The following is a 13,303-nucleotide window of genomic DNA, read 5'->3' as shown; positions in this document are numbered from 1 at the left end:
AACAATTACTATAATTAATACACTATGACTGGAGTACAATGATTATCATAATATAATATATTTTTTCTGAACATTATCATCGCACCGTCTGCTTGTAAAAATGGTGTGGGTATATTTAATATCTTTCCTAGCAAAAATCTTGTGGATCCAGAAGATAATATAGCGGAGCAACAGGCTTCTTTACATAGATATATTTTCTTAGCCTCAGTTCCAATAGGTATCTAAAAATTCAAACTACGAAAACTAATTCTCAGGCTATGTCAGGTAGCATCTTATGTGCATTTTCTAAACAACCAGGCCAACCAAAATTACCAAAACAACCAGGTCAACGGAGATAAAGCTAACAGATATAAAAGCTACTAATTATAAGTTTTTTTAAATATATTTTAGTGAGATGCCCTGATTATACTATTATATACATGTATATATTGTGCATATGTATACAAAAACTACAGTCAAACATGGATAACTCGCCCACGGATAGCTCGAAAACATGGTTAATTCAAACGGTTTCTTTGGTTTGTTCCCACGTAATGATAAATAGCTACAGATAACTCGAACTCAACACTACCAAACATCCGCTTAGCGATCACCCTTCGGAAGCAAGGTAAAGTTTGTTTGTAAATATTATTTATTGAGGTTTTCATGAGAAAATAGTGTTCTGTTGACCTCATAGTTAAAATTGAGGTAATCTTTGCATATACTTCAAAAAAAATCGACAAAATTGATCGTGGGTAAAACGCCCAAAAGAAAAATATGTTTTTTTTTTAGCATTTCAACAACGATCAAGTTTTGCCAGTGTCAATCTAAAAAACGTCTTGGCATAACATCACCTCAAACAACAAACCAATCTCAAGTGATAGAAAAATCTCTATGCTCTTTGATAAAAAAATGTTTTAAACTTTACATTAGAAGCATTTAATTTGAAACAAGCCATTTGTGCTTTTGATTTATATTATAGTTTGTATACGTACATGTATCTACAAATAAATAAGTAAATACATGGACTTGTGACAGTGCTCTGATAACTTGAACGCTCTGATAATTCGAACACTTTCGCTCGGTTCCGTGAAGTTCGAGTTATCCATGTTTGACTGTACTTCTGCTGTGGTATCAATGTGAAGAGGTTAGTGTAGCAACATATTTGATTTGCTTATACAAAGAGCAACATAAATTAAAATAGTAAAATTGAACTGGTAGCTATACTTTCAAAATATTAAAATAGTTATAAATAGTTTTTATTATATACAGAGACACAGGAATATAATTGTATCTTCAGCTCCACATTGTTTCTATCAAAGGCTGAGTGAATGTTTAACAACTACATGTGATTGGCTAGTATAAACTAGTTGTTAGTTTCACTTTCTTTTCAGTAGATGGTCTAAAGGACATATAAAGTTTTACTATAAACCATCTGTTATAAAGGGATCTTCTAGAGAAATCTACATCTCTCTACCTTCATAAACTAGCTAATTAGTAACAATATAGCTCATAGTTGTTAAGATTTATAAAAAAATGGAGCATTTCATAGAGCTACTCTCCTAACATATAATAATCTTCTCTCTAATGAAAGCATCAAGTCAGTCATGTAATTTTGAGCTATGCAATAAAATAGCCAGTCATCAGTTTTCTACTCATCAACCCTCCAACTGAGCAAACTTTGGAACCTCTACTGTTTATTCACTGTCAGTTGTTTGTCAAACATTGAATACCATCCTGGCATCTGTTCGGTGTAAAGCTGTCATTAATTATAAACAAAGAGATCCAACAGGAAGTTGAGGAATGCACAAAAGGCAAGTGATTATTTATATATGAAGTTCTGGAAAACCTCAATGACTCACTGATATCAGTGTATGGCTGTCATTTATAGTAAACAAACCAATCACAGTTTTTCAAATAATATATTTATGCATCCCTCAGCATGAATTAATGATCCTACTTTTTTAGAGTTCAAATGACGGTTGATAATTTCTCCCTTTTATGAACATTGCTATAAGAATGTTCATAGCTTATCTGATGTCATACACATTGACAACCTTTACAGGTGGCTGATGCATGTGGACCAGGCAGGTGACTAGTCATGGCTGCATCAATAATTTTATAGAATAAATCAAATGCTGACAACAAAATTCACAGGAATCATATTATCTGTACATGCCATGAGTAGGATGATATGCTGACAGGTCTACTGCAACTAATATTGATACTAGGGTGAGGGACTTTAGCTAAATCATTCCTGTATAATATGCCATTCCTATGAATGGTCTACCTGAGCAGTGATTTCTGCAAGAGTAATATTTCATGTGAATAATCAATCAGCATATCAAGCAACTCAGTGGGTTTCTGCTGCTAGGAAGAGAGTTGGCCATCAAGCAATCCAATACAGAGAGTTTGGAAGAAACAATCAGTGCAACAAAAAATAAGGAGGAAAATTTCAAGTTTTTCCTAGAAAATCAACTACTCAGGAAAAATGAGAATGGTTTAATTTTTAAACAATCACATACAGTCTCATCTTTTAACATACACAAAAGGAAAACTAGCAAACTGAGATCATCTTAAACCTCAATAACATCACCCATTGAAGGTCTGCCTTAAATAGCTAAAATTTAAATTTAATGGCCTCAGAATTTTATCATCTGAGGCCATCTGAGGTCTTTTATCATTCTCGGAAGCTACTCTCTACCCCACCCTTTATCCGTCATGCTCATATAAAATGATGAGAACATTTGAACCCTTTGGCTCACCAACTCTTACAACATTTACCTGCAGTTCTATTTGTTACAAGAAGACGTAAGAATCATTTCCTATATGTTTACTGATATACAGCCACCTGAACAGGCATGCTGGTGTCTGTATATCACTCAATACAGCCTATTTCACACACAACACTAAAACCAAGACCTACTTACATTTTGGCAGAGCATCAATCACTTTCACCGAGGTACATGATGCTCCATGTTATTCTATTAATTGATGTCCATACAGTATCACATCAGACACAACTAGCAACTAGCTATTAGTATGTTTACAAGTTGGCTTTGGAACACTTTGGCTCTCAACCAACTCTGTTATCAACCAATAAATTGAGGTTTGTTCATATCGGATCTCAAACATAAGTTCGGTTCTCGAACAAAGAAGATCATGTGCATTGCAAGTAAGCGTTCAGAACCGCTCCAGAAACAGCATAGAAGAGAGCTGTAGAGCGGTTTATACGTTTAACGATGTTGCTATAAGCGACTTTCAGAAGGGTTTCAAACAAAGGGAGAAGCCAGTTATGTTTAATAAATTATTTACAGAATAGAAGGAGCCACCATGAAAGTTGCCTATTCTACTGAAGACATCTTCCCGAGAGACAGTCGAGTTACGCTAAATTGTTTTGCAGGAGGATTCTCCTTCAAAGATGTGAAATAAACGTATCATTGCTGTTTATTTATGTTTTCTTTTTTATGCAATTTTTGATGTAACTGATCTGTTGCATTTTTTGCCGTTTCCTTATCAATTTCTGCAATGTTTGTTATTGTATCTAAACCTTTAAGGTTTTCAATGTTTTGAGAGCAAAACACACGTAATGTTTACTTTTGGTTTTTTTTTCATCCTGATAATAAATGTTTTATTAAAATTAAACACAATTTATATCTGCTGGCTTTTATTTGTGGTATGCAGTGTAAAGTTTATGGTGTAAAACGTTAAAAATACTTTACTGTAGTGGTTTTCTTGACTTGGAACGGATTAAAATGTACATTCATTAATTCTAATGGGAAAAGTTGTTTCGGATCTCGAACAACTCGGTTTTTAACAACTTTCTGAAACGGATTATGTTCAGAACCGAGGTTTTACTGTACCAGTAATACTACCAAATGTATTCATGGTCAAAAGGACTAACACCCTCATCATTTTGTGACATTAATTAAGTTTTTGCTGTTTTAGTGCCACTGTGTGCTGCCCAAACCAGACAATATAAATTCTTTTTTTTTAAACAAGAGGCGTTATGTAATTCTTGTCATCAGCACTCCCCCTCACTTGGGCTCCGGCAGCGCTGTGCTTGTTGTGCTCGTCAATGGCTTTCACCATGGCTGACCTCTCCAACTTTCTTTAACATTCAGGTGGCCGAGCGTTTCTAGCTGGCCGGGGAGCAACTTTTTTGTGTGGACTCCAAGTGTTTTGGCTAGCAGCCAGGAAGCTAGACTAGTGCCGGACTCACGGGCTCAACTGGCTTTCCTGGAATTTTTTCTTGTTACAGTCATTTTTCCAGTTCCTGGCTCCTTCGGATCTCCTGCAGTTGGCCTTTCAGTATTTACTGAATGCATGGGAAGTGTAAGCTTTTGATATTTGCTTTTCCATCTCAAGCTCTGCTTTTTCCTCCAGGCTCCTAGACTGCGTTCCGTGCATGATGGGAACTTTTCTTGGCTCTATTGTGGCTGGTGTCTGTCAGAGCTTCTCCAGATAAATATGGAATGGTTTTCGCCTGCTTTCATTCTGCACCAAGGACTGGCCCCGCCGTTATACTACGCAAGTATGGTTTGACCAAATAATTTTTTACTGGGAAAGGCCCTACAAACTTTACTTTAAATTTGGGGTTGTCCCCTCAATTTTTCATTTTTTTCTTTCATTCAGAAGCCAGATTCAGTCTTCTGGTGCAAATAGGGGAAGCTCTTTTTGGTCCCCTTGTCAGATGGCCATCTGCTCATTTCAGTGAGTCGGGTGTGCTTCCTTCGGCCTTTTCAGCATCTTCACCACATCTTCATGAGAGGGCCGGGTCTCGGGTGATGGAGAATTGTAATGGATTGGATTAATCGCCTCAGGCTAATAATAGTACTTTGTTTAACACAGTAGTAATACTTCAGAGTACAGTAAGCGCTTCTACGACTTAAATAATATGTTCCAGGAAAGTTAACAATGTGGGGATTTATAAGGATGTAAAATACAGGTAAATTGGCTAATCTACTCCAATAGCCTTTCAAACTAACCATTTGGGCCAAACAAAAAGAAAAAAAACTATACTTAACTTTTTTAATTGGTAAGCTGCACCATAACTGCTCTATTATTAGTTTGCATAGACAACTTTTCTTTTTTTAACCGCTAAATTTTACTGGTTTTATGAACCAAGGCTGTCGTAATTTTATAAAAAGTTCATGGGAAATGCACATCTTTGATATTCATTAACAATGATTTGCCTATTTTTTCTAAACAACAAAGTCTATTTTGCAAAGTAAAACTAATAACAAATAATTTATGTGTCCAATAAACCGAAACAACAAAATATTTCTAATATTATAAAAGGTACTACCTGTTTGTCGTCTATTTGTATGCAAGGGTCAAGGTTGGGATAACAGAGAACTTTTGACGATGCTCCAACTCGTGACATTCACATTGTTTGACCGACACTGTAACACCTGCACCATTCTATCGATATTCAGTATTTATAAACAATTTTGCAGGTACTTATTCCCATTTTTGTTGATACATCTGACGATCTATCACAATGAACTAGAATGTCATGGAAGTTGTAAATATAATAGATGTAACGCTTGACACATGTCATCCTTTTTCTAGCAAATGCAACAAGATATGTTAACATTCAAGTTGAAATTGAAAACTCACCCGGCCTGATTATTTAGATTATTAAAAAATTTTATGTAGTAGGCCTACCATGCAAAAAAACCTCACATGAATTCTTTAAATTGTCTGGAACTTGCGTTAATACCGGAGCATCTACTGTACCTTTATTACCAGAGCCCTTACCTGGTTCCTCTAGCTTAATTTCATTTTTATTATTTTTCCTTATTGGTATATTTTCATGATTAACCATTTTGTTATTAGTATTTTCATGTCAGATTTAAATTGCCACAGAAGTTGTCTTCCCTTAGCAACAGTGTTACCTTCTGAAGATCCTGCCATGAAGTGCTACCATAGTTAAATAATCTCTCCTTTGAGTCTTTATGGATAAACATTGTATTTGGTAGAAGGCTACTGTATTGTATATGTATAGGTTATGTACGCTGTGATGGACCTCTTCTCCTGGTCTCTCTCTATTCTCTATTGGCTTTAAATAGGTTGTGTAAATTTTTAACCAGTTCTTTGAATTTTAAAGAGCTGATCAATTTTTTTTCTCAAGTCAACTTTTGCTAATGTGAAAGCATGTAAACAAATGTTAGACTATTGCAGAGTACATTGTGGTAGATGTGATGTATTTTTAATTATTATATGTGTACATCCGTTGTATTTCTCTTTCCAATTACCATTTGTATTTACCATAGGTCTTCTGTCACAATGCTATCACTTCACAATTTTCTATCTAAACACGACGTCGTAACTCCAAACCACTGTGGATCAAGTCTGTAACATGAAGACAACTTGTATGTATTTGCTAGATATCTCAATCATCTACGCTAACCTTTGATCTGTGTTATACATTGTTTAAAGACTGTTTATTGACAGAATATATGACACTGTGGTAGCAAAAATCTTGTTGAGCGAATGCATTTTACATGTTGCACAATATGGCTTGGAACAATATTCATAACAAACCAGTTCCAGTTTGTGAATTCAATTTTTCTGTACCAATCAGCTTGAATTGCTTAGCTAAAAGGTCAAATGTCAGTTGGATTCTTTTCCCTTTTTATGAACTTTGTTATAGGAATGTTTATTCCTCATCTGGTATTATAAAAAGTGACAACCATGACATGTAGCTAAGTGGGTGAACCAGGCAGGTGGACTAGTCATGACTGGCATCAGAGCTCTAGTAAACTAGATCACATGCTAACTACAACGCCCCCTGATATCTTATCATTTAATAAATAAATCTCTCAACATTTAGACTCCTTATGTATACAATCCACGTCAATGACTGTCTTATCTGAGCATTGCAACACCCATAATGCCGGCTGATGCCAAAAACCATGAGACTAATATTTTTTATCTCTATCATTTGTGTCAATAATTCCACCAGATCATGGCGACAGGAAGGAGCACCTTTCAACTCAATTAATGGAGGCGAGACAGCCGTCAGCTCTTTGTATATTATATAAACAGTAAATTTTAATCTGGTGGACTTTTTCATGAAATAACCCATAAGTTTTATTTAGATTGATAAGGAACCAGACATTACATTGCTGGGTATGAGACAATGTATTGTAACTTATAATTAATGGTGCACTCTTTGAGATAGCCTAAGGTCATCAACAAATTCCTTATGGTTTATTAAACTAAAGGCTATTTGAATACCCAGGAGACTAGTTATTTTCATCAATTAGAAACTATTAGTCCTGTTCATCAATGTGACTCCATTGCTGCTTCATATAGCAAAGTTATGAATTTTAAAAGAAGAGATTTAGTTATATATTGTGGTTGTTAAAGAAAGTCTAACTGAGCATTGCATATGGATGAAGAGACAAGGTTGAAATAATAAGTATATTTAATAAAGAATAATAAAATACAAGCAGGATGTATTACAATATAAAGAACAACATCATGTGATCACTTTGACAATGCGTGTCTTCTAGTGGGGCCGGCATGTCCTTATTTACTATAAGCCTGCCCTCCGGTTTGAGGGCTGGCTGGTCATTTCTCTTGTCATTGCTCATTGGCTGGTTGGGCTAAAACGTAGGACACTCGGCATCTTTAGTGTCTGTCTGGGTAGATTGTCAGTCTAGTTAACTATCCGGGTGGTGACATTGATTGCCTGTTAAATTTGTATCACCAGTAGTCTGTAGATACGCAGCGAATTGTTCCATCCTCCGCTGAGCAGCAGCTAAATCTGAATAAACAGACATTCGTCATCATAATTAATATATAAACAAGGGTTACTTTTACTGATGAGCAGAAATATATCAATGACAAACCTCTATCAATCTGTTAAAACAGTCTAAAAGTCAAACTGCCACCATTTTGATCTAACACCATGAACTTATGCAGTAAACTCTCACATACTATGTAACTCAAGCAGCATAAACATACCCCCATAAAGTTACCAGGAGTGAGCAACGATGGATCAACTGGAGCCTTATAGAATCAGACCATCAGAGCAATACCACAGCTAGTATAAAATATACTAGTAGGTAATTTATAGGTTACTAGCATTGAATGATACTAGATAGTCAAAATATGAAGTGGAGAGTAAATAGCCTTATAGGGCTTATACAAAATAAAAGTACCTGCTCTCTGCTGTCTAGCCTCTTCCTGTACTAATGACAAAATTCTCTCGCTGTCCTCCTGTAGCGTTGTTACTTGCTGCCTAGCCTCAACCAATGCTATAAAAGTGAGCATAAAAAACTTCCTGTTACATGTGCCACACTGCTACTGCTTATATTTGTTCTTGGATGTAAATAGACCTCTGACCTAGATCCTCTGACTCTGATCTGCATTGTTAATTACAGAAGTAACGGACTTCTCTCCCTCAGTACTATACTAAACACAGACTAGTAAAACAATAACATAGGAAGTTACCTTCTGCTTGCTGCTGAGTTTGTCTTTGTAGAGCAGATACTTTATGGTCACTTTCTATTTGCAGTGTTGTAATTCGTTGTCTAGCGTCATCCAATGCTACAACATAGTGAAAAAATATCTTGCTGATAGATGTGCAACATTTTCATTGCTCACACCTGACAATCCCAGCAGACAATGGACACATTGGTGCGTACATGTACCTTTGCACATTTACCTGCTAACAAAGCATTCATATGCATTATCAATTGCATAAGCAACAAACTTCTTTCCCTCAGTACTATACTAACAATAGACTAGTGAAACAATTAAATAGGAAGTTACCTTCTGCCTGCTGCTTAGTATGTCTCTGTAGAGCTGACACTTTCTGGTCGCCTTCTCTCTGTAGAGCGGAAAGTTTCTGGTCACTTTCTATTTGCAGTGTTGTAATTCGTTGTCTAGCGTCATCCAAAGCTGCAGCAGAGTGAAAAAAAACTTGCTGATGGATATTCAACACTTTGATTGCTCATATTTGACAATGACAGAAGATGTTGAATACATTGGTGAGTAGATGTACCTTAGCACATTTACATGCTAACAAGGCTTTCATATGCATTGTTAATTACAGAAGGAACTGAATGACTGGGCATGAAGGCAGGAATGTAAATGGTAGCGCAGAGACTGAGGGGTGTAGAAGCAGGGACATATGTAGAAGCTCAGAGGCAGTGAGTGGGTCACATAGGCAAGTGCCTAGAGGCAAAGGCAAGCGCCTAGAGGAAGAAGCACGCTGGCCTGGCAGGTGTGAGTGGCCGAGCTCAGTCTTGAGCCATTCTATAAATATACTCTACCCTATGTACATTGTATCTAGTAGCGGAGAGGCTTGCAATCTTGCGCACAAGTAGGCAGGCAGATTATGTGGAGTGCGGATAGAGTCGTTTACTAAGCAGTGATTTTGCGCAATCGGCCTTCACTTGAAAACAAAAGAGCATGAGTTTCATGGACTGACGCAAACTTGCGACAGGTTGGCTGGCTGACTTCCAAGCAGGTGGGGCAAACATGCTGTTTGGTGCTTTTCGTAGGAGCCGAGGCCAGCGTACTACTAATAATAGCTTGACTGCACAGCTAGCTAAACGCTGCAAGTTTGATCAAGCTTCTTGCAAGGCAAAACTTTCGCGAACATGCACACCTATGCATTCCGACAGGCTGGTTGCTTGATGAAGTTTCAATACACTCACTCTAATTCAAAAGTAAGCTTATTTCCCTGGCTGAATAGCGACTGGCCACTAGATGCATTGTAGTAGTATTGAGTGTTTTGCGCAGAAGCCATTTGTGCTCAAGAAAAATGAAATCTTTTAAAAAGTTATAAAACTTTGTAGTTATTGCCAGCCAAACCAAACATAACACAATATGTAATGTGTGGGATGAATAAAACTAAAACATTATTTCATATCTACAGTTGTTAATGGAAGATAGGTTGAATGTGTCTGATAGAAATAAATTTTGATGTTATTTTATAAGAAATCCTCTAAGCAGAACCAGCAAATATGAAATTCAGCCAAAACTCAACATCATACTAACTGTTCCATACACCTGCCATAGAAAATGAAACCACACAATGTCTTATAGTTCATAACAATAGCAATCAGCTATTGTGATTTTAATCTTCAAATCAAACATTATTTTCTGTTATGGATTTAAAGCCTGAATATTAAAGCAAGAAGCTGCTACAATATGTACTTTAGTCTGTCATTCAGTTTACTACTAAACATGACAAAGGACAGAGTCATGTTATGTTAGGAACAATTAAAATGCTGTGGATAATCTACAGCAGTGTAAAATATGGTAGTAATACTTTCTAGTTTCCATTAAAAACTGCTGCATAGATGATTAGCTATTCATAAAAAGGAGTGTGATGTTTAACCTTTAACCTCAGCTTGAAGGAATGACTCACTAGTCTACCACTACATACAATAATCATAGTATCATTACTATTGTGTTAAATTCTTCACATCTCAGACATTTCAAAATACAGAAATATTAACAGACAGAATAGTGTGGAACACGAAAGTCAAGCTACTGAGTCTGCTACAAGGAGTTGATATTTAAAGAGCTGCTAACATCACTTCAATCCTACCAGTTTTGAATATTAATATTAATTTAAATACTCAGACTATAAACTGTTCAGCTGGAGGCTGGAGACAAGCAGCACTATGTCTATGCAAGACTCAGTGAGTTTACAGGAAAATAGAGATGCAATTATCCAGGGCATGTCCCAGGGTTTAACAGTAAATGTATACAATGAATGAATTACTAGCATTGAGTTTAGATTTTCAGTGGAAAGTTGCTGAGACTGAAGAGTTTAGCAGTAGAACAGTTCAAGTGAGTAGCTGGTATCACACTCTATAACAATCCTACCTTCTACTACTGGCTGCTTCTCCCATCTCTTTAACAGCTCTGATGATTCCTTCTTTCTTTCAAACTCAGCTTCCTCCAATGGAGTCCTGTTCTGTTTATTCTTTATGTTGAGGAGTGAAGAGGCAGTCACTAGAGACACGGATCCTAACATGACCTTCAGAGCAGTTGTCTCTCTACTGTATGCTGCACAGTGTAGTGGAGTGTCGAGGTTATTCTGTATGTTTAATAGGGAGTCTCTATGTAGTGAGGAGAAGTTGTAGAGGAGAGACTCTAAACACTTGCTACTTCCATACCATGCAGCCAGTTCTATAGTTGTGTAACCTCTGTATCCACTCTTTTCAGCTACAAACTTGTACTTCTTCTCATCACTCACTGTGTCTATCAGTAACTCTACACACTCACTGTCTTCCCTCCTTGCAGCAATGTGTAGTACTGTATCTCCATCCTTCCTTTTCATCCAGAGCAACTCGTCTGCTGTTCTTCTGATTGGTGAGAGAAGCAGACGACATATTTCTGTGTGAGCTCCCTCTACTGCTACCAAGATAGCTGTGTATGAGTCATGCTTGATAGTAATCAGTAACCTCAGTAGCTCAGCTGGTTGGACTGACTCTAAGGCTGCCCTCAAAGCACTAATCTCTATCTTTCTATCTCTCACATAACTCTTCAGCAGTCCTTCCATGTTTAACTGTAACATATGTACTGCACTCTATTAGCTGCTGCATACAGTAAAATATGATAGAGAAATGGGTACAAAATGTGACTCAACTGCGGAGTTGGAAAGCTGCCAACCATAACAGAGTGGCTGCAGGTGAACCCTGGATATTTACAGAGTATAAAAATAAGTCCAGGGATGTCAGACTCTGGCAGAGCTGAGAAACATGAAATATCTGCAGTAGGAAGTATTTGCTAGTCTGATTATGACTGAGAAATGAGACCAGAGCCTCCTGACCTTAACTTAACCTCACTACATGACAGACTCTATGAGTCTCCTCAGGGTAGAGAGTGATAGCCTCATGAGGTCAGAGTTATATTATATTCACACTGACTCAGTGTCTCTCCTCATCTAATTAATTATTCCCAGTAAGTACAATATCAACAGATGCTAATATAATATAGAAGTTATACTTACATGTTGCTATTCTGTTTGTCACCTGCTCTGACTACTACAGGCTTCTTTATAGCTTGTAGCTGGTTATAATAATGTTATCTGTCTCCTGATTGGCTGAGCTGAATAAGAGTAACTCAAACAGTGATTCATGATGAATTTATCAGATATTGAATAAAGGAACAGAAGCTAGTGGTTACTGCAGCTTCACGATTGGCTGGTTATACAGACTTTTAAATTGCTGGTTTCACTTGTTGTTCATTATTTAAAGTGAAGTATATCTGCTTGAAATGACTAAAAATGCACTTGAAATATCGGCAAAAATTATTATTAGCCAGTTTGATAATAAACTTTACCTGAATATTTTAAATTTCATATAATAAAATAACAAACATAATGTTACTTTTACTAGTAACAGAATGGCCTCGGGCAATATAAATATTCAAATTGTGACCACTGGCAGTAATGTGACAAATAGCAATTTTTTATAAAATAAATCTTTATACAATCAGTGTTGCTACAATTAAATAGAACTCAAGATAAATATCCGTTTTTGATTAACATGTAGGTACTAATTACAATGTTTATATTACATTTTAGTAATAATCAATCACAAATAGTAGATAGTTAATGAAAATATTTAAAGACTTAAGTAAGTACATGTATGTTAAATATCCCAGCATATCAGCCACTCACACTCAGCTAGCAACAACAGGGCATAACTTATAGACACTTGCTAACCAATATCACACATAGTAAGATAGCTAGTGACAGGTGCTAGACAAGGTCGACTAATTAAGGCTACTGTTTCTCAGATAAATTCCCAAATACCAAACAATTAGTTTAAGGGCAGATAATAAACAGCATTGAGGTCCAGGATGCTTGAAAGCTTGTTACACTTTTCAAAGACACATGAAGTTTTGCTTGAAATAAGGATTGGTCTGCCCAATGCAAAATGTGGCCATAGTTGTGATAAGGTACGCCAGCTCAAATCAATAAAATTAGATATTTTATCTTTGGTCAGTTTATTATGTGACAAGGCAAGCTAGCAGTAAGTGAACATTATTTAAGTATTTTTACAACTTTTCTAAAGACAAAGTTTGGTATTTTCTGCTGCAATCAAAAAGCAGTTGATAATTTCTATTCAATTTATTTTAACTCGCTGTAAAACCTTTAAATAAACACTACCTCTAGTTGAACATCACTTTGACATTCTTTTAAAACTTTACAAACCCATAATGGCGAGTGACCAGCAGAAAATTGTTCTCAAAATTGTCCTAATGATGACTCGGTTCCATTAATAACAAATATTTATAATTAACTTTGAAATCAACACCATAGAAATAATTATTAACTATCAGA

At 36.2% G+C, this 13,303-nt stretch overlaps 2 protein-coding genes across 2 annotated transcripts in view; both read right to left on the bottom strand.

Annotated features, from left to right (window-relative positions):
- Positions 1–11,515, bottom strand: part of LOC137401801 (cell wall synthesis protein Wag31-like) — a 68,275-nt gene extending 56,760 nt beyond the window's left edge. The window contains exons 1-4 of the mRNA XM_068088284.1: positions 10,837–11,515; positions 8,767–8,895; positions 8,446–8,541; positions 8,154–8,249 (exon numbers count right to left, since the gene is read on the bottom strand). Of these exons, the coding sequence (XP_067944385.1) occupies positions 8,154–8,249; positions 8,446–8,541; positions 8,767–8,895; positions 10,837–11,515 (1,000 nt within the window). The remainder of the gene's footprint in view (positions 1–8,153; positions 8,250–8,445; positions 8,542–8,766; positions 8,896–10,836) is intronic.
- The window catches only part of LOC137401912 (nestin-like), a 1,051,237-nt gene that overhangs the window by 668,864 nt on the left and 369,070 nt on the right, over positions 1–13,303 (bottom strand). The gene's annotated exons all lie outside the window — the stretch shown is intronic.

This window comes from Watersipora subatra, chromosome 8 (genome assembly GCF_963576615.1).
Source record: "Watersipora subatra chromosome 8, tzWatSuba1.1, whole genome shotgun sequence".
Taxonomy (NCBI): domain Eukaryota; kingdom Metazoa; phylum Bryozoa; class Gymnolaemata; order Cheilostomatida; family Watersiporidae; genus Watersipora; species Watersipora subatra.
Note: the sequence above shows the minus strand (reverse complement) of the source record. Positions and strands in the feature narration are given on the sequence as shown.